This window comes from Eutrema salsugineum, unplaced genomic scaffold (assembly GCF_000478725.1).
Source record: "Eutrema salsugineum unplaced genomic scaffold, Eutsalg1_0 scaffold_23, whole genome shotgun sequence".
In the NCBI taxonomy this organism is placed as follows: domain Eukaryota; kingdom Viridiplantae; phylum Streptophyta; class Magnoliopsida; order Brassicales; family Brassicaceae; genus Eutrema; species Eutrema salsugineum.
In genome coordinates, this window is record NW_006256805.1 from 1,177,747 (window position 1) to 1,199,208 (window position 21,462).

At 41.0% G+C, this 21,462-nt stretch overlaps 4 protein-coding genes and 1 non-coding gene across 5 annotated transcripts; 2 read left to right on the top strand and 3 right to left on the bottom strand.

Moving 5' to 3' along the window:
• The first annotated feature begins 3,839 nt into the window (after window positions 1-3,839).
• On the top strand, window positions 3,840-3,946 carry LOC112086159. The gene has a single exon (XR_002899337.1). It is a non-coding gene; the product is annotated as a small nucleolar RNA R71 (small nucleolar RNA).
• Window positions 3,947-11,160: 7,214 nt separating this feature from the next.
• Window positions 11,161-13,127, bottom strand: LOC18015395. Its single transcript, XM_006397411.2, has 2 exons — window positions 12,869-13,127; window positions 11,161-12,392 (listed from the first exon to the last, which is right to left on the bottom strand). Exons 1-2 carry the CDS (start codon window positions 13,125-13,127, stop codon window positions 11,161-11,163), a joined length of 1,491 nt encoding a protein of 496 aa, XP_006397474.2.
• A 20-nt stretch (window positions 13,128-13,147) lies between these two features.
• LOC112086119 (glutathione S-transferase T2-like) lies at window positions 13,148-15,424 on the bottom strand. Its single transcript, XM_024154895.1, has 3 exons — window positions 15,233-15,424; window positions 14,677-14,742; window positions 13,148-14,181 (listed from the first exon to the last, which is right to left on the bottom strand). Exon 3 carries the CDS (start codon window positions 14,001-14,003, stop codon window positions 13,401-13,403), a length of 603 nt encoding a protein of 200 aa, XP_024010663.1. The 5' UTR covers window positions 14,004-14,181; window positions 14,677-14,742; window positions 15,233-15,424; the 3' UTR covers window positions 13,148-13,400.
• Window positions 15,425-15,602: 178 nt separating this feature from the next.
• LOC18015396 (annexin D1) lies at window positions 15,603-17,764 on the top strand. Its single transcript, XM_024154864.1, is given in 5 exon segments — window positions 15,603-15,752; window positions 16,460-16,605; window positions 16,695-16,913; window positions 17,000-17,170; window positions 17,261-17,764. Coding segments are annotated over 5 exon segments (912 nt in total). The 5' UTR covers window positions 15,603-15,676; the 3' UTR covers window positions 17,561-17,764.
• A 161-nt stretch (window positions 17,765-17,925) lies between these two features.
• On the bottom strand, window positions 17,926-20,490 carry LOC18015397 (pumilio homolog 9). Its single transcript, XM_024154876.1, has 6 exons — window positions 19,914-20,490; window positions 19,298-19,814; window positions 18,688-18,850; window positions 18,442-18,605; window positions 18,112-18,361; window positions 17,926-18,030 (listed from the first exon to the last, which is right to left on the bottom strand). Exons 1-6 carry the CDS (start codon window positions 20,488-20,490, stop codon window positions 17,926-17,928), a joined length of 1,776 nt encoding a protein of 591 aa, XP_024010644.1.
• Between the last annotated feature and the right edge of the window lie 972 nt (window positions 20,491-21,462).

Sequence of the window (21,462 nt, forward strand, 5' to 3'; positions counted from 1 at the left end):
ATCTCCTCCTCAGCAAGACACCTTCTATACAGCTGATCTTTGTTCAGGACATAGAGGTAGGGCTCATCCCAATGGTATCTCTGGACATCTCTGAAGAACTTCTTCCTGTGGTAAGCATCTAATTCAGGTGGTTCCACTCCACAAGCAAGAAAGTTCACAATATCAGCAAACCAGGGCATCCTCCTCTCTTGAATGCTCTCTACTTCTTCAAAATCCAAGTAAGAATGGAGCACCATCAGTGATTCTTCAGGTAAGCTATCATTGAGAGGCATTTCAGAATCAATCCTCAGCCTGGAGAAATGGTCTGCAGCCCCATTCTCTACCCCGTTTTTGTCCTGCACTTCCATATCAAATTCTTGGAGTAGAAGCACCCATCTTAACAGTCTTGGCTTGGCATCTTTCTTGGTCATCAGATACCTGAGGGCTGCATGATCAGTGTATACAATGACTTTTGATCCCACCAGGTAGCTTCTGAACTTATCAAAGGCAAAGACTATTGCCAGAATTTCCTTCTCAGTTGTGGCATACTTCTCTTGTGCAGAGTCAAGTGTCCTACTGGCATAGTAGATAACATGTAGCTTCTTGTCTTTCTTTTGCCCAAGTACTGCTCCAACAGCAAAATCAGATGCATCTGTCATGACCTCAAAAGGAAGGGACCAGTCTGGTGCCTGAACTATTGGTGTACTGACTAATGCATCCTTGATCAACTTGAAGGCCTCTTCACATTCAGCATCAAAGATGAAATCCACTTCTTTACACAACAGCCTTGTCAAGGGCCTGGCAATTCTTGAGAAGTCTTTGATAAATCTTCTGTAAAATCCTGCATGCCCAAGGAAACTCCTTATCCCTTTAACTGAAGTGGGAGTTTGCAGATTCACCATCACTTCCACCTTTGCTCTGTCAACCTCAATACCCTTCTCAGATATCTTGTGCCCAAGAACTATTCCTTCCTGCACCATGAAGTGGCATTTCTCCCAGTTCAACACCAAGTTATGCTGCTCACATCTCTCCAAGACCTATGACAAATTAGAGAGGCAATCCGAGAAGGAGGAGCCATAGACACTAAAATCATCCATGAACACCTCCACCTTCTCTTCAATGATGTCAGAGAAGATATGCATCATGCAACGTTGAAATGTGGCAGGGGCATTACAGAGACCAAAAGGCTTTCGCCTGTATGCAAATGTGCCATAAGGGCATGTGAATATTGTTTTCTCTTGATCTCGGGGATCTATGGGAATTTGGAAGAACCCCGAGTACCCATCGAGAAAACAAAAGAAGGGGTGGTTTGCAAGCCTCTCTAACATCTGATCAATGAAAGGTAAAGGAAAATGATCCTTCCTAGAGGCTGCATTGAGCTTTCTATAGTCTATACACATTCTGTGTCCTGTGACAGTCCTAGTAACTATCAGCTCATCCTTCTCGTTTTTAACCACTGTGATCCCATCTTTCTTGGGCACAACATGAACAGGAGACACCCACCTTGAGTCAGAGATTGGGTAAATTATCCCTGCCTCAAGAAGTTTTAGTATCTCCTACTTAACCACTTCTTTAAGTTTGGGGTTAAGACGTCGTTGATGATCAATAGAGGACATAGATTGGTCCTCTAGGTGGATCCTGTGGGTGCAAATGTCAGGAGAGATCCCTCTAATATCAGCCAAAGAATATCCTATGGCTCTCCTGAACTTTCTTATCTCGTTAAGCAATGCACTCTCTTGATCCTCTAATAGGCTATCATTGATGATTACTGGATATGTGGAGTTTAAGCCCAAGAAAGCATACCTGAGCCCTGTTGGTAGAGGCTTGAGCTCAACAGGGGGTGCATCAGCCTCATTCCAATCCTGATCCAAGCTGCTTTGGCTGGTGTCTGATCCCTTGATAGCAAAAACCTCAGAGCCACTTTGTTCCAGCTCCAAAAACCTTGTCTCAGGACCTAGCTCTCTAGCATTGTCCAAATACAACTTGTACCCTTCACTTGCTTCTGCTAAGAGCCCACTGTCTCCTTGTTCTTGAGTTAGAGCAGCTTGAAGAGGATCCTCAATGTTCAGCTCCTCAAGCAACTCATCAGCCAACTGATCCATTGTCTCCACATAGAAACATTGATCTTCAATGGTGGGTTTCTTCATCATCTCATTCACATCAAACTTGAGCTTTTCAGACCCAAGTTAAAGCTCTATTATCCCACCTCTCACATCAATTATGGCTCCTGCAAATGCTAAGAATGGCCTGCCCAAGATAAGAGGATCTACTGGTTCCTCATCCATTTCCAGCACAACAAAATCTGTTGGAACCTCAAAACCACCAATCTTGACAGGTAGATCTTCCAACATACCAACAGGCAATCTAACTGATCTATCTGCAAGGATAAGAGAAATCCTTGCAGGTTTGAAGACTCTAAAGCCCAGCTTCTTTGCTATGGAGAATGGCATCAAGCTGACTGATGCTCCTAGATCACAAAGACATCCAGAGAATAGAAGAGGTCCAATGGCACAAGGGAGTGTGAAACTCCCTGGATCAGTTAACTTTCTTGGAATGGACTTCTTCTGAATGATAGCACTGCATTCATGACTTAGTACCACCATGCCTTGAAGCACTTTTGTTTTGTTCAGAATGGCATCCTTCAAGAACTTCCCCATCTTTGGCATCATTAATAATGCATCAATGAGAGGCATTGTGAGTGGTGTCTCCTTAAGTGCCTTCTCAAATACAGCTCTTGCCTTGTCCACTAGTTGCTTCTTGAATCTCCCTGGAAATGGGAGCTTGGGTTGGTATGGAGGTGGTGGCACATATTTCATCTCTGGTTCTGGTTCTTTTGCTACCTCTTTACCCTTTTCTGTCCTTGATTTCTCAGCAACTGGATCATCTTTTAAGGCTGCCTCCCCCTCAGTTTGATCATTGTCCTCAATGATCACATTGTTGTTCTCAATACCAGGTAATTCCTTTCCACTCCTCAGTGTAATGGCCTTAGCATATTCTTTGGGGTTGGGTTCTGGTTTTCCAGGTAGGTGACCTTGGTTCCTTGAGCTTGATGCCTGGTTTTGCTTCAGTTCCTTGATTTCCTGCTGCATGGCTGCATTCTGGCTTGCAAAGATCTGTTGACCCTGAAGTAGTTGTTGCAGAATACCAACCATATCTGTCCCCATCTGTGGCTGTTACTGAACCATTGTTGGCTGAAACTGTTGTTGAACCGGTGCCTGCTGTTGGAACTGTGGTGGACCAAACCCTGGTGGTGCCTTTTGCTGCTGTGAACTGAAACCAGTACCCTGAAATGGTTGCTGTGCTGACCAAAACCTTGATTCTGAGCAAACTGATTCTTGGGTTGGAATGACCCTTGAAAGTTGTTCTTGGGAACAAAGTTCTTTGGAGCTTGAGAATTGGGATAGACCTGGTCTTGTGGGTTAGCTACATTGGTGTTCCTATACGAAAGGTTTGGATTGGCATTACCATACTGATATCTCTGGAACCTCTGATTCCCAATGTAGTTGAGCTCCTCTTGGGTAAGACCTTCCTCACTTATGTTCTCAAAGATTTGAGAAGGTTCCTCATACTCTCCAACAAAATGCATTGGCTTCTGAGTGGTGAATTTCAGCTTGTCCAATTCACTTCTCAACTCCTTAACTTCCCTAGAGAGCCTCTGTTCTGAGCTTGAACCTTCAGATCTGTTTGATCTGTCATAGTCTTCACCATAAGTATCATTGCTCAATGCTAAGTTTTCCACTAGCTCTAAAGCAGCATGTATCTCCTTTCCCAGAAAGTTCCCATTGGAAGCAGTATCCAGCTGGTTTCTAATCTTGGGAAGAGCTCCTCTATAAAGTGTGCTGAGAAGGGAAGCCTCACTAAATCCATGGTGTGGGCATTGGTTTGTGTAGCTCCTGAATCTCTCATATGCTTCACCAAAACTCTCATTGCTGTGCTGAGTGAAGCTAGAGATTTGGTTTCTCAGTTTTGCAGTTCTTGAGGTGGAGAAGAACTTAGATAGAAAGGCTTGCTTGCATTGCTCGCAGGTTTGAATGGAGCCTCTTGGAAGATTCTTTTCCCATTGGTGGGCTTTGTCACCAAGACTGAAGGGAAATAGTCTTAGCTTGAAGCTGTCCTCAGAAACTCCATTTATCTTTGTCAGATCACACACTTTATCAAATTGATCCAAGTGTTCCAAGGGATCTTCCATTGCTAACCCATGGAACTTTGAGTTCTGGACCATATTCAGCAATGATGCCTTCACTTCAAAGTTGTTGTTTTGCACAGGTGGTGCCTGAATACCAGCTCCATACTGATGAGCATTGGCCCTGTCATTTTCTCCAACATAGACTTGGGGTTGCTCATATATTCTTTGTTGGTGTTGGAAAGGTTGGGGTTGGTGGTGCACCTGTTGTCTTCGCTGTACATTGGCTTGATGCCTTTGTTGATGAGCTTGAGCTTGTCCCTGGTGGACATAAGCTTGTTGGTGATGCACCTGTTCCTGATGAACATTACCCTGATTCAACCCTTGACCAACTCCATTACCAGCTCCATTACCCTGAGCCTGTTGCTCCTGAACCGGTTGTTCTATATCTACCACGTGATCTCTTTGTTCTGCCATCTCAGCCTGATCAATCTGTCTACCACGTCTGTCCCTTCTCCTCCTTGGTACCAAAAGATTGATATTGTCGTTGAGAGGGAAAGGTGGACCACAGCTTCTTGATCTAGACCTGGTGTTCATACACCTGAAATCACAAACAGAACTTGAAAGTAATCAGTAAAAACAAGAAAGTAAGCACTTGATCTCAAGAACAGATCAAAGCTTAATGCTAAACAAACCACAATTTGGCAACGACGCCAATTGATAACTAAGAGTTTTCAAGGCTCTTTGTAGAGGTTATCAATCCCCTGTCTTGTAGTACAAGGGGTTTATCAATCCAAATGTGGTGATAGACACTAAGCTATGTGATCAGGTTCTTAATTCAAGCAAACAAGAGTAATTTTGATTAACTAATGACAACTACAAACTTAAACAGGATTAATGACTAATGAAATGATTAAACAAGAACTAAACAATGACAAGTGATGAGAATGTATGTATGATGATGAGAAAGGTCTTAGACATGATAGTGGATTAGGGTGCCTTCAGTGATAAACTAGTGAGCTAATGAACCATATGATCAAGCAAACCATTCAACATAAACATCTTTAATTAAGCTAATCCTCTCATGAAGGTATTAACTCCTATGCTAAAACAGTTTCTAACCCAATCATCATTAGTGAAACATGAAGCAGCAAGCATTAAGAATCAGTTTAATCTGTCATTTAAGCATATAAACAATCATTCCCATGATGAATAACACTCAAACCTCTAACAACCTTGGTTCAAGCATTTCATCAAACACTTTTGGTGCATGAAATGCCCAGAATCTAGACCACATATGATTTGTATGGATCTAGCATTAAGAACAGGTTGTAGAGAATGGAATACGCAAGATCTAACCCCTAAGCTCACTAATCTACCACTTAAGCACCCTAATCTACATATCTAAGACCTTAATATGGAGATTACTCACTAATCATGATCAACACACTAGATCCTTTGCAAGATGTGTTGTTAATCATGATTAGAAGTGTATAGATGAAGAGATAGATGATAGATTTAGAAGAAAGCAGCTTTAGACAAAGATCTCTTAAACTCTCTACATTAAACACTCAATAATCGATATTTCTCTTCTTAGTGGAGTCTTTTTCACAAAAGAGGCAAGAGACAAAGGGAATAAAGCTTAGTTCCTTAGGAAAAAATCCTTAAAAGTATTTATATCATCTCTAAAAACGAACCGGGTCAGCCCGGAACAAACCGGGTCCTGACCCGGCTTTGATGGATAAAGTGTAAATCCTGCGGGTTGGTCCAGTGTCTCCCAGGTAGCATGCCCAAGTCGCAGTAGATGAAGAAGTTGTCTTGTGAGACTTAAATCGCTTTGTCTTAGCTGCACATCCAAGTAGGAGTGTTTTGCGAGTCTTGCTGCGGCTTAATCTTCTTCTTCTTCAACTCGCAGGACCAAGGCGGTTTCTGGGGAATGTACAAACTGTGCGGGTTGGTCTCCATTACACTCAGGTCGCAGGCTCAAGTCGGAGTAGATTGCGAGTGATTGTGCGGCTTGGTTCCAGGCGCGGCCAACTCGCATGCCTATGTCGCACGATTGTGGACTTAGCAATTTTCTTGCTCGGGAGCCTCAGACCTCATCCATATAGCTTACCCGCACTTCTCAACTCGCAGCATCAATTTCCAGGCATTCGTCTTCAGGCCTGCGAGTTAACCAAGTCGCAAGGCTTTCTCGCAGCATTCAGAGCAGCTTGGACCACTTCGCATTCCGGAGAGTGTAACTTCTAAGATACTTGTCCGAATTGAGTGATTCCGGTTGAAGAGGACATAGGACTCATATATCTCCAACTTTGATGAAGAAAGTTTCGGTTCTTGGGAAGTGGAAGGCTTCCAGGAGGGCTCATCTTTGCAGTGCATTTACACAATCAGAGAGAGGCGTCTAGACATGTGTCCATTCCGGAGACCGTATCTTCCTGCTCATAGCTCCTAATTGAATGATATTGGACGTTATGGAAAGAGGAATCAAATGTCTCTGATTCTCATGAAGGCCCCGGAAACTGAATCGGCCTGGAAGTGCACCATCCTTCGCATTCTTCAGAGCTTATCGGTTTGGTCCAAAACGGCAGCAAGACAGGATTTTCTTCCGCCAAGCTTAACTTTCTGCTCACGCGTCCGAATTGACTGATTCCACTTGCTATAGAACCGTGATCCAACCCTCTCAAACTTTGATGAAGCACCCGACATCTGAATCGGACTTGAAGGTTCCCCGGACAGGCGATTTCGGAAACGTGTCTGCACCCGGAGATTTTGGCCGAGAAATCCTTTAGCCTGTACGCGTTTTGGCCGATAAGATCCACCCGCGGTACGTGTTTTGGCCGATAAAATCCTTCCTGATACGCGAGAATGGCCGAGAAAAACCTTTCTGGTCAGCGAGAATGGCCGAGAAAAACCTTTCTGGTCAGCGAGAATGGCCGAGAACCTCCTTTCAAGCTTTGATCACCATTTCTCTTCCTGGATTCACCTTTTCAACTCCAAATAGCTCCAAATGCACCTGATAAACACTCAAAACATGCAAAGACTCATTGGGACCTAATGCATCTCCTAAGTCCTAAAACAAACCCTAAGGACCTAAAATGCATGGAATAAGATATGCTTTAGAGTGAAATATACAATCTAAATGATGCAAATTATGAACATATCAATTGACGCCAGAAAGAATTAGAACTTCTTCGCTGATGCTCAAGAATCCTTCTATCGCCAAAAATCTCAGATTCGCTGGCTCAAGGATGGGGATGCAAACACAGCTTTCTTCCATAAGGTTGTGATTGCACACCAGGCCAGGAACTCGATCAAATTTCTCAGGAACTCTCAAGGTATCAAGATTGACAATGTTGACCAAATTTAAGACATGATCATCTCCTTTTATCATCAGCTGTTGGGTTCAAAAGCCAGAGGATTTCCAGCCGCTTTCGGTCGACTCAAGTCGCAGGTTACATCCTTACCACTGCTCCTCTTCTCTGGCTCAGTCTCTGTCTATCATTCCTTCGGATGATGAAATTGTCTCGACGTTATTCTCTATGCCAAAGAACAAGGCTCCAGGGCCTGATGGGTTCCCGGTTGAGTTCTACTTGGACGCTTAGCCGATAGTTGGTGAGCTCACGATCAAAGCAGTGCGTGAGTTCTTTACGACAGGGTTTCTATTGAAAAGTTTCAATTCAACCATTATTGCTCTGCTCTCGAAGATTCCTGGTGCTGACTCTCTCAAGAGCTTCAGGCCGGTATCTTGCTGCTCTACTATCTACAACGTCATTGCCAGGCTTATCAAATCAAAGCTCAAACTCTTTATCCCGGATGTTGTCCAGCTCAACCAAGTAGGTTTCATTCAGGGGCACCTCATTTGTGGGAATGTTCTTTTAGCCTCGGAACTGGTTGATGGGTTGCACCGGGTTGGTCAGACTAGAAGAGGTTGTCTTCAAATCGATATCAACAAGGCGTTTGACAGCCCAACTGGTCATTTCTCATCAACATCCTTCATGCCATTCAGCTCCCCCAGATATTCATCAACTGGATTCGCGAGTGTATCACTTCGGCCTCATATAGCGTTGGATTCAATGGTGGTCTTATTGGCTTTTTCGACGGTAAAAAGGGGCTTAGACAGGGAGATCCTATATCCTCTTTGCTCTTTGCTCTTGCGATGAATATTCTCTCCAAGATGCTCGACAAGGGTGCGGTGGATAATGTGTTCAGTCCTCACCCAGCCTGTTTTGCTCCTCTAGTCACGCATTTCAGTTTTGCTGACGACCTGCTTATTTTATTTGATGGTTCTGAGGATTCTTTAAGCGGTATTCTTGGTATTTTAGATGAGTTTAAAAAATCTTCGGGTCTTGGAATTAATAAGGAGAAATCCTTTCTGTTTTTGGATGGCAGTAACTTGCAGGATTCTCGCATCCTCTGTGAAACGTATGGCTTATCTCAGGGCTCTTTTCCTGTTAGGTACCTAGGCGTGCCTCTAACTACCAAGAAGATGAATAAGCATGATTACCAGCCCTTTGTGGAGAAGATTGAGAAGCGTTTCTCGTCTTGGACAGTTAGGCATCTGTCTTTCGCAGGAAGGCTTCAGCTGATTCAGTCTGTCATATACTCTACCATCAACTTTTGGTCTTCAATCTTCATTCTTCCTAACCAGTGCATTGCGTTCTTGAGAAAATGTGCAATGCATTTCTCTGGAAAGGAGATGCATCTTCCGCTAGAGGCGCTAAAGTCGCTTGGGACTCGGTCTGTACCCCCAAGGAAAGTGGTGGTTTAGGATTGAGACGGCTTAAGGATTGGAATAAAGTGATGGGATTGAAGCTTATTTGGTTGATCTTTACTTCTGCGGGCTCGTTATGCGTTTCTTGGGTTCGGTTAAACCTAATTCAGGTGGGTAATTTTTGGTCTACTGATTGCAACTTGGGTAGCTGGATTTGGAAACAGCTTCTCAAGCTTCGTCACTTGGCTCGCCCTTTTCTTGTCTGTGATCTGGGTTCGGGAATGACTGCAAGTTTTGTGCACGACAACTGGTCTTCCCTCGGTCCTCTTATTGACATCACAGGACCCACTAGTCCTCGTTGCTCTGGTTTATCTCTCACTGCTATCGTTTCGGATGCAATTGTTGACGGGAAGTGGTGGATTGATGGGTCAAGGAGTCGAAACCCGATCATCTGCTTGCTTTGTCAATGCCTTCCACCTGCAGATCCCATTGCTCTCTCCTCTTCTGACAACAGTTATGGATGGCGTATTGGTATTGATGGCACTACAAGAGACTTCTCCACATCCACTACCTGGCGCGCTCTTCACCCTCGTGGCCATCTGGTTGGTCTGGTTCAAGGGGTGTATCCCGAAGCATGCTTTCTTGTGCTGGGTCTCAGCTAGAAACCGATTGCAGACGCGTGACAGGCTGAGGCTGTGGACACTTACGGTTCCTTCTCGTTGTCTCCTCTGTGATGTGGCTGATGAGACTCGTCAGCACATTTTCTTTGACTGCTCGTTTAGCCACGGGATATGGCACACTTTCTTTTCGGCAGCAAATGTATCTCCTCCTGTGGATTTTGACCAATGTCTACTTTGGCTTCTTTCTCCTTCTCGCGATGCTAACAAATCACTGATTCTGAGACTTGCATTTCAAGCCTCCTTATACGGGGTTTGGAGGGAGAGAAATGCAAGGCTCCATAACGCCTCCTCCACTCCGGCTTCTGCGATCATTGCAGCTATCAAGAAAACGATTCGCTGTCGTCTGGATCCGTTGTCGCGAGCTCAACCTGACTCTTCTTCTTCTGTTTCTTATTTAGCTACTTGGTTCTCCATGTTCTGAACGGATTCTCCTTTTCGCTCTATAGGTTAGCGTAGCTATTCCTTCATTTTTTGTATGCAGATCAGCCTGTTGGTCTGAGGAATCGTGCTATAACTCCGCTGGGGAAAGTGTATTTGAACCTTCATATATATGAATAGGAAGTTTAAAAAAAACAAAAAAATGACTTTTCACAGGAGCTTGGAGAAAAAACAGAGGTTTAGCAAAGAGTCATACCACGTCTGAGCCGCCGATCCAACACATACACTGAAAATGAAAAAGATGCACCACGTGTAAACTCCTTACACCAAGTGTCAAAAATCAAAGTACAGTGTGGTTTATTGTTAAAATTCATGCCTAAACTAGACCTAGGAAAATTATCCAAAACTGAATGAACTGAATCCAACTGAACGAATTAGGACGATTCAACTGTATCAGATAGACATAAATACCCAAATGCTTTCTCTTTTAAAACATTACGGATATCCAAACCAAACCAATACTCAAACTAGTAGCTAAAATACATGAACTATAATTTTCTTCAGCCGATGCGGTTTCTAAACCCCTACACCTACACTACGAAAAATCTGAAAGAAAAAACCAAACCAAAGAGAATATTTGAATGGTCAGCCCTTATCTAAACACCTTATAGTTAGCCCCTAGCATGAAATGTAAAACTAATAAAAAAAACAAATAATTTATTAACTCAAATGCATATTAAACACATTCGAAACGATATAGAGAAACACAGATACTGTAAATTAATAAAAAGAAATCTTATAAATTGCTGGACGTCTTAAAATAATACAAAATGGCAATTAATGGTGAAATGCGTATAATCTTGTGGTTGGTTTTGTGACAACCAATCAAATACTTTTTTCAGATTACGATAGGTTTTGGGTGAGTTGATTTGTGAATCAATCATATAAGGGAATTAAGCAGGTGTAAGAAACACGTGGCAGAACCTAAAAAAACGTATAATTCCCTTCGGGCATATTTTAGTATATACGGACACTAAGACCATGTTTATTGGAGAGACAAATGTGTGTTTCTTAAGGATTAGTTTAATAATATTGTTTAGTTAAGAGATCTCTTAAGAAATGTTGATTTATGTGAGGTACATTAGAGAAACCATAATGAGTTTTTTAAGAAAATTTTTTTTATTAAATTAAAAGTTTTGTAATTAAAAATAACAAAGATACAATATTTTTATTATATGAAAACAACAGAAATTTAACAGATAATTCTCAATATTCAAAATAACACAAGTTTAGCTATAAAAACTTCTAAATTTTTGCCAGATATGCTCAACCAAATCCTTTTTCAATTGTGCATGCATTCGTTGGTCCCGAACACTAGTCCGTCTAACAAACATATCAGCGATATTTGAAACCCTGTCGGTAGAATATGATAGATCCACTTGTGCATTTCCGCTTCTTTCTCCTTGTTGGAATTCCGAAACATTTTGAAGACTGTACCCATCTCGTTCATCCTCTACTATCATGTTGTGTAGAATGATGCATGCTTTCATAATCTTCCCAATTTTCTCTTTGTCCCAACTAAGAGCCGGATTTCTAATAATAGCAAATCGAGCTTGTAAGACTCCAAAAGCACGCTCAACATCTTTTCGGACACCTTCTTGTGTGGTAGCAAAACATGATGCCTTTGGACCCTGGGGAAGTTTAATAGATTGGACAAATGTAGCCCATTTTGGATAGATACCATCTGTGAGATAGTAAGCCAAATGGTACTCCCTTTCGTTGACTGAAAAGGTTACTTGTGGGGCATGACCGTTTATGATATCATCAAATACAGGTGACCGATCAAGCACATTTAGATCGTTTAACGTACCTGGAGGTCCAAAAAATGCATGCCATATCCATAAATCATATGAGGCTACGGCCTCTAAAACGATAGTGGGTTTCGCAGTACCACGGGAATATTGTCTTTTCCATGCTGTGGGATAATTCTTCCACTCCCAATGCATACAATCTATGCTGCCTATCATCCCGGGAAATCCTCTCGACTCTCCACTAGCAAGTAGTCTTTGAAGATCATCCGCGGTTGGTCGTCTTAGATACTCATCACCAAAGAGAGTAATTATTCCTTCCACAAAATGTTCTAAACATTTTCGAGCAGTAGTTGCACCGAGACGTAGATATTCATCAACCGTATCAAGAGCAGTGCCATATGCCAAGAGACGAATTGCTGCAGTGCACTTTTGAAGTGCAGATAAACCGGACCTTCCGGTAGCATCAACCCTTTGTTGAAAATAAAGAATTTCATTGGAAAGCCGATCAACAATACGCAAGAACAGTGGTCTGTTCATTCTAAAACGTCGCCGGAAAATATTTGCCGGATATGTTGCATCTTGAGCGAAATAATCATTCCACAAGTTGTTGTGGCCGGCTTCTCGCTCTCTTTCAATAAAAACTCTTTTCTTCCTTTCCCTCCTTGTTTCTTGTTGCTCTTCATAATCGATGACAAGATTTTCATAAATATCTTCAAAGAGATGATCAATAGTTTGATCGAAATTTTCATATTCCTCAAAATTATAGTTGGATGAGGAAGATGCCATTAAACAGAAAAGATGAGAATAATATGTGAAGACGTGTTTAAGAAATATAGAAAGAGAAGATGAATGAAATAGAAGAAGAAGTAATGTGTTTGTGCAAGTCTATTGCTTATGGTGTATGGAAATTTATAGGCATATACATTGGGTGAAATTTATAGGCATTATTTTTATTGTCTTTTCCTTTTGTTTCTTTGTGTCACGAGGTTCATCTTTTATCAATTTTGAATCATTTCAGCTTTTGAAAACATAGTGTTTTGTTTATTTGTGCCGACTAAATCCCATACAAACAAAGTTCATGTTTCTTTGTGCCTTACAAATTTTAAAGAAATGGTTTGGACCCAAACCCAAACAAAAACCCAACCCCACTTAAAACTCAATTTAAATCTGCTTCTTCTATTCGGACCCCCCCCCATTCCACGGGAAGAATCTCCACGTGCAAGCTTTTTCTCCTCCTTTATCATCCTTTTGATGGCTTCACGGTACCCTGGTTCGATGTCTTCGTCTTCCTCAAGGCGCACAAGACTGAACCCTTGTGATCTCCGGTACTCTGCTCTTGTGATCTCCTTCACATCATCACATGCATCTTCTCGTGGATCTTGGGGAACCACAGGTCTCACTCCTTTTGCAGGGAGTCCGCATACTATCACTTTCCTTGCTTCCATTATAGAAGATCAGCCTGCAAAATAACACAATCACCGATAGTTTTAAACTAAATGATTAACATTTTCCAAACATAGAACAAAAGAAACTATCTTACATAGAACAAGATATCATTAAACAAAATATCTTACATCAAGCAAACATAAGACAGCATGAAAGTAGATTACACAGAACAAACCTAACCAACCTGATTACACAGGAAAAACCCACCTGACCGAAAATAAGCAAAACAACATCAAAGACAGAAAAAACACAGAAAACCACTTCAAGCTTCTTCAAGACATCAGGTCAGCCATGAGCTTGTTCTTAAAACCTTCTTCAGGCTCAGTCAATGGTTCTTTCTTCGCGAGTAGACTCTCGAGTAGACCCATCTTCGTCAATCTCTCCTTTATAGCCAAATCCTCCTTCTTTATGGACCACACGGTATGCAAGTCTGCAACTTGCTTGCTGTCCAACGCAGGTCTCTTACCTTTGCCTTTAGCCGCCTTCACTCCAAGAGGCCTGATGGTTGCTTCATCCACTTCAGGACCTGTCTCCTCTTCGGGTTGAGTACCAGTTTCACACTTTCTCCTTTTTGGGTTTTGTGCTGTTTTTGAAGTGAAGAGGTCACACCATTTCTGGTCGTTTCTGAGCTCCTTCCAAGCATGCTCAAGTGTGAACCTTTTCTTGTGGTCATTGTAGAAGAGTTCATGGGCTAGCTTCAGCACATCATTCTCATTCTGTCCACTAGCCTTCTGTCTTGATGCCGCCTCGTAGGAGCCACAAAATTTGCAGACCAAATCGTTAATCTTGTGCCACCGTTGCTTGCATTGCCCAGCCTCTCTGACTTCTCTGCATTCTGCATTGGGACAATCCGCCATGTAACCTGCAACTCGCATCCAGAAGGTCCCAGACTTCTGCTCATTACCTACGACAGGGTCCTTGCTCGTGTTTAACCACGAGCTGATGAGTAACACATCATCCGTGGGAGTCCACTTCTTTCTTTCTCTTCTCTCTGCAGGCAAGTCTTCTGTATCTTCTCTCGCACCATATGTTGAAGCCGCTGTTGCTTGAGTACTAAAGAGAGGGACTGGGTCAACAAAGGGATATGGTTCATAGTGAACACTCTCTTGTTGACTGTTAAGAAGTCCAACAAAGTTAGAGCTTAGGGAATATGGATTCGCAGAATGCAAATCCATAAAGGTCAAGAGAGGAATGAGAATAAGAGAAGAAGCAAAGATGACCAAAAGATAGAAAGAGAACAAATAATGTCTGTAGGTGATTAAAAAAAGAGATGAAAGCGAGTGTTTAAATAGAAGAAGAGAAGAAGCAAAGAGGATCAAGTTTTAAGTCGATGCATTTAACTAAACCTAACCACATCGACAAGACATTTATCTGAAAGAAGATGCATTCATCACAACTAAGCCATTGATTATAACTAAACTATATTCCACAACTAAACTAACCATTCATCACAGCCAATCTACCATTTACCTTTCCATTTATTACATTTCAATCTCAGTTATCTACCACTAACAGCATTTATGAAACCTAACCACTTTCAAAACTTACCTCAAAAGCTTCAAGCTATGGAGGAAACTCTTTACACCAAATGCTGTTCGGTTCCGTGGCTTTTCCCTACAACCAAAAACTCGAACTAGACAGATTAAACAAAACAAATCATCATCCAAACATAAACCATCAGGATTAAACATAAGTTTATTACAGATTAACATGAAGAAGAGGATTAAACAATAGTTCAATCAATACAAATAAACATTGTGCATCCGCAAATCATCATTCTGCTATGAACATAAACCCTAAATCTTCCAAATATATCACTGGATTAACCAAAGTCCTAAATTGAAGCAAAGGAAATAAACCCAAGTCGCTCAAACAAGAGAAAATCCACCATTTGTAAAAAAATCCCTAATCGATCAAAGAAGATAAAAACGATTTTAACAGAGACATGCAAGAGCAACAGCAAACAAATCCGGAAGAAATACATCAAGGAGATATATCAGAACTCAAATGAATTCGATTTTGAGGTCAATCCACTCAACCCACAAACCACCGAATTCATTTAAGTGAGAAAGAAAAAGTTTACAACTTCGATGAAATCGCTTACCGGAAACGGAAACGGCAACTGCGAGATTCTTTGTGACCGGAAACACCGAGATTCGGTGCAGATCGACGGTGAGGCGATTTCAGAAGGTGGTGAGTCGAGTAGTTTCGTCGGGGAGGAAAGGGAGAAGAGAAAGGGAGAAGAGAAAGGGAAAAAAAAAAATTTTGGTCGCGTGATACGACACGTGGCGTTTTAGAGACGTCTCTCTCGCATGCCAAATAGGAAACGTCTCTCGTGTGTTTTACCTTTTTTCTTTTTTTTTTGGGCTAAAATTGATAAGAGACGCAGCCCAAACACGCCGATAAACATGCTCTAACAGGTCTCGTCGTGTCCTAAAGCCTTAGCCTTTTTCCCTTTATAAATCAATCATCTATCTGCTTCGACTCTCAACATACACTTGACCACAGAGAGACAGAGTGAAAGAAATAAGAACTTGCAAAGAAAAAAATGGCTACTCTTAAGGTTTCTTCTTCTGTTCCTTCTCCATCTGAAGATGCTGAGCAATTGAAAACCGCCTTTGATGGTACTTATGCTTCTTCTTCTCTGTTTTCTTGATCTACATATCCTTTTGTGAACCCGATCAGTGTGTTTCCTCAGTTGAAAAAATGATCTATATGTTTTTTTTGTGATTTGATCATCTGCTTGGTGTTTGTGATGTGGATAGAGTTTGTTTTGTTTTTTTTTACTCACGACCGGATCCATGTCGGTAGTTTATTATGATCATGTTCTTGATGGTGTTGATGTAGATGGAGCTTACTCCTTCACTGATCTGATCATTTCTGCGTTGGATCTAAAGGATTTGTTTGTGCTTGTTTTTTGTTTCTTCTTTCTCATTTCTCTGATCAGTATTGAACCTTTGACTATCTTATCATGTTGATACTGAACAAGATCATGATTGATTGTTTGACTCTTACTTTCATAGATCCGTGATAAATCATCGTCACAGATCTAAAATGTAGTTAGATGTGGATGGTCTGTTTTGTAGTCCAATATTCAGATCTTAATGTTATACACTTTGAAATGAATCGCTTTTGATTGATATTGAATCTTGAAGTGTGTGACTTTCTTGAATATGCCATTTGGCTTTTGTGAAGCATCAGCAAATCTAGTTTTTAACTGAATGTAAAGTTTAATAGCTACATTAAGCTCAAAGAAGCATTCATTGTAGAAAAAGTTTTTTGGTTGAATAAAATTCAACATTCCATTCAAAAAGTAAAAAAAAATTTGCAGGATGGGGAACTAACGAGGACTTGATCATATCAATTTTGGCTCACAGAAGCGCTGAACAGAGGAAGGTTATCAGGCAAACATACCATGAAACCTTTGGAGAAGACCTTCTCAAGACTCTTGACAAAGAATTCTCTAACGACTTTGAGGTCCGATTTTTCAAAATTTCGACATTGTGTTTTGACAAATCTTGTGTGTTCTTAAGTAATCCTAGAATGGTTTTTTCCTTCATGGACAGAGAGCCATCTTGCTCTGGACTCTTGAACCCGGTGAGCGTGATGCCTTATTGGCTAATGAAGCCACCAAAAGATAGACTTCAAGCAACCAAGTGCTGATGGAAGTAGCCTGCACAAGGAGCTCAACGCAGCTGCTTCACGCTAGGCAAGCTTACCATGCTCGTTACAAGAAGGCGCTTGAAGAGGATGTCGCTCACCACACCACCGGTGACTTCAGAAAAGTGAATAACACTTTGAACTTTTTTAAGATTTTATGACAATGCTAGTATTTGAAACACTCATTGAGTTTGTGTGTTTCTTTTTGCAGCTTTTGGTTCCTCTTGTTACCTCATACAGGTACGAAGGGGACGAGGTGAACATCAAGGACAAGCATTACAATGATGAGGAAATCATTAGGATTTTGTCTACAAGAAGCAAAGCACAAATCAATGCTACTTTCAACCGATACCAAGATGACCATGGCGAGGAAATCCTCAAGGTGAAGGCTAAAACTGTTCCTTCAAGTTAAGAATCTAAGCTTCTTGGTTTATAATAATGCTAAACTATTCCTTTCTTTTTCATCTTGCAGAGCCTTGAGGAAGGAGATGAGGATGACAAGTTCCTTGGACTGTTGAGGTCAACGATTCAATGCTTGACAAGACCAGAGCTTTACTTTGTAGATGTTCTTCGTTCAGCAATCAACAAAACCGGAACAGACGAAGGAGCTCTCACTAGAATTGTGACCACAAGAGCTGAGATTGACTTGAAGGTCATAGGAGAAGAGTATCAGCGCAGAAACAGCATTCCTTTGGAGAAAGCCATCACCAAAGACACTCGTGGAGATTACGAGAAGATGCTCGTTGCACTTCTCGGTGAAGATGATGCTTAAACAAAAGCTTCTGTTTTATCTTATATCTCTCTCTCTCTCTCTTGAAACCGTTTGATTTTGTTCTTCAAAAACTTTGTTTGTTGTTTCTGTTGTGTGTTGCCAAATAATGCAAAAGAGAGACAGAGAGAGAACCAGTGTGGTTTCTTAAGTTATATATATAATGGAATGGCTTCAAAAGTTGTTGTCACTACAAAAAACAAGAAATCGACAACACAACAGAGTAGTGTCTTTGTTAAAGCCTATCCGATTTTAAAACACAAAACATCATTTTTTGTGTCACTTCTTCAAGAGGATCTTGGAGAATCAAAAGAGGCGGTGTTTGTTAAAGCCTATCCGATCTTACAATACAACAACATGTGTTTTGGTCACTTATTCAAGATACGGTTGGAGAATATTTTCTTGCAATAAGGACTCGACTTGAGAATCCCATACCTATGAACTTGCTCCACCAACCGCGTATGAACACGACCCTGTTTCAAACCAAAAACCCATGTCAGGTTGTGTTTTGATAAGCTTTTTGTTGTATAAGTTCTGTTTGATTTTGGACTTGCCTTGGTCTTAGAAAGAGCAGTTTGGATAACGTAGTTTCCAAAAGGATCCTGCAAGATATATTCAAAGTTTGGAACAGAGAGAAGCTCCCGGACAATCTCAGCTCGACTCTCTGGATAATGCTTTAGACATTTCTCCACCACATGGCTACTGAATTTCTGTGTCGCTAACTCCACGTAATGCATTCTAAACTGCATCAGTAACTTCATTGATGGAACATTTTGCTCTATTAGGTACTGCACCACGTAGTTCCTGCACAATTCAATAAACCATAAGGACTATTTCATAATATTCCAAATCATTATTAAGTCTAGAGTTGAGACTAAATTTACCCGTAAGGATCCTGAGAAAGGTGAAGTGAGTTTCTGGATATCTCATCAACGAGTATCTCACGTTGCGCTCCAACAGAGTTTGAAATGCAGCACTGAAGCACACAGCATCCATGACGGTGAGTTGCAATCTCAGCACAGTACCTCGTAGCAGCTTCCAACACAAACTGACACCAAACTTCATGTGTTAAGTCATCAGAGCTTTTAAGTAAGAAACAGAAGAGGGATATTATGTGACATTAATCAAACCTTATTGTCGTTAGGACCAAGAGAATTCAAGCAAGTCTGTATCACATGGTTCCCATTCAAATCTTTCACAAGAGCAAGAAAGCCTGGTTTGAGACTAGACTTCACCATCTCAATCTGCTGTTTTGTCTTCACTGTTTCGATCATCTTCTGGACAACTCGTGTCCTGTTTCATTTCAGAACGCAGAAATCAGAAATCAGAGAGAGCAGATTTCAATGCTTTTGCCCAGAGGTCTCAGCTTTTTTTGGCTACTGTTTGTCCCAAACCAGCAAAAAGTAAAACATTAAATTCATCTTTTTTCTACCAAATATTACCTTGTATTATTGATAGCGATGTCTAAACCTTATGTCAAAAAATGCAGAGATTTCAAAAATTCCAAATATAGCAAAGATTTCATCTTTCTCAAAAACCAAGAAATATTGCATTCTAATCAACAAAAGATGAAATGTCTTCATCTCTATCGAAAACTCGTGGACTTTGTAGGAATTAGTAATATTAAAATTTGTTGACTAATTAATGAAGTAGAGAAGTTGACACAAGCTCCGTTTCTGTTACCAAATTAGCAGCAGATAATGAAAAAAAAATTGATAGAAAGAAAATTAAAAAGCTTACCCATAATTGTTGAGACAGATTTTGATGAGCTCCGTTGATTTTGAGGTCAAAACACTCACAATTAACATCCTCTGTTCCTCATCACACACATCTAATAGCTTCTGGACGATGTAATTCCCAAAAGGATCCATGGAAAGTTCAACGACATGGTTAATAATTTCAAAGAACAGAACTTTAAAATCAGGAAATGTTCCTTCATCAACCAATATTTGCAAAACTCTGCAACCAATCTGGTCTTTTGCCATTAAGTTCACAGATCCGTAGATGTTAACCATGGACACGAGATCCAGAGGCAAACCAGTACGGTTCTTTGGATTCATTTTCCCATAGGAGCCTTGACCGATCAGACTAGAAGCTTCGGAGACTTCCATGGCGGCTAGGGCTGGAGAAACCCTATTTCCTTCAAATACTAACGCATCGTTCCGAAGAGAGACGCCTCTGAGTCTATCCTCTGGATAAAAAGCTCCAAGCTCTCCAGAAGCTTCCATGGCGGCTAGACTTCGAGAAACCCTGTTTCCTTGAAAAATCAACGCATCGTTCCCAAGAGAGACGCCTCTGAGACTATCCTGTGGATGAGAAGCTCCAAGTTCTCTAGAAGCTTCCATGGCGGATAGACCTCGAGAAACTCTATTTCCTTCAAACATCAATGAACCACCCTTTAACGCATCGTTCTGAAGAGTGACGCCTCTGAGAGAGATAGAAGAACGCTTTGTGGGTCGATTCATATGGTCAAAGAGAGAAACTCTGTGGTTTTTAAAAGTCATCATCTCTTCAAACCCGTTGGGGTTAACGGAATCTTGAAACCCAAGCAACCGAAGCTCTCCCGGAGAAACTCCGTGGAAGGTGTTTTGAAGAAAACCAGAGGAAACGTTGCGAATCCGAGAAGCTGCACTCAGATTTTGATCAAACCCAGGAAACCCATGGAGGCTTCCTCTAGACCCAAAATCTCTCGGGTCGACCCGGAACGGTTCGGGTCTGCTGCTCCAAATACTCATGTCACAAGAGATACCCATTTTGCTAAGCTTTTTGCACAAATCAAGACCATTACTACTCTGATTAAAGCACTGGCTCGTCAGAAACGGGTTTGTTTCGAGATTCTGAAGAAACCCATTAGGAAGACGACGATCCGAAGCTCGTCCTAGGTTAAAATCGCCAGAAAAACCTCCAATACCCATGAATCTGTCTTCAAACATCAGATCAAAAACAGGAGAAAGTAAAATATGGAGAGAGATAGAGAGAGAGAGTGTGTGTGTAAAGCTAGAGAAGACAATACGGAGAGAGAGGTTGTTGTGATATAACAGGAAATGGATGGAGAGAAAGAATGTTGGGATATGCGAGATGGTACGGAGGACGTTCCCGTCCCAAAAGCAGGTTTGTCTCTTTTGTCGTTTCTGAGTCGCATTCGCCATTAATATGCAGCAGAGGCTCAAACACTGCTTTTCTGCTTTTTTTCTCAACGTGCGAAAGAAAATGGAAAGAAAATAGAGAATTTGCAATTTTGTTCCTTTCTTTTTCAAACAACAAAAGGGTCCCCTTTCTTTGTCATGTTTTTGGTTTTGTTCGTATATTAGTAATTTTGTTTGATTTTTTTTTTGTGTGTTAAGACTTCGGTAAATATTTTTTCCTTGAGGCCACACATAATAAATAGTTATAAAACTGACTTTCTCAATTTCATATCAAATCAAAAGCCGTAAGCCAGTGTTTCATTTTTACTTAATAGGCATGACCTTGTAATTACACAATGAATGTAGAAGACAAATAGATGTGTCCATCAAGTTTAGACATGATATTCCCTATAAAAGCCCATCAAATTTCGCTTGAGTAGTATCAAGAGATTTATACTATTCGCAAGTGTGTACTAAAATGAGTTATGATTTGAAAAGTGGGTACAAAAGAATGACATGCCACATGATATGCAAACAGAGCCGGGTCTAGAAATTTTGAGGCCATAAACAAAAATAAATATAATACAAAAGTATAAGTGAAAAAATTAAAAATAGTAGTAATTTGTTCACCAAAATTTTACAATAGAAAAGCTTAGGATATCGTGATTAATAAACAAAATTGTACATGAAAATAATAACAGTCAAAAAAATTATGTTCTTAAGAGAAAACTTAGATGAGGTTCGAGATATATATTTACTTAGATGAGATATCGGTGAAAA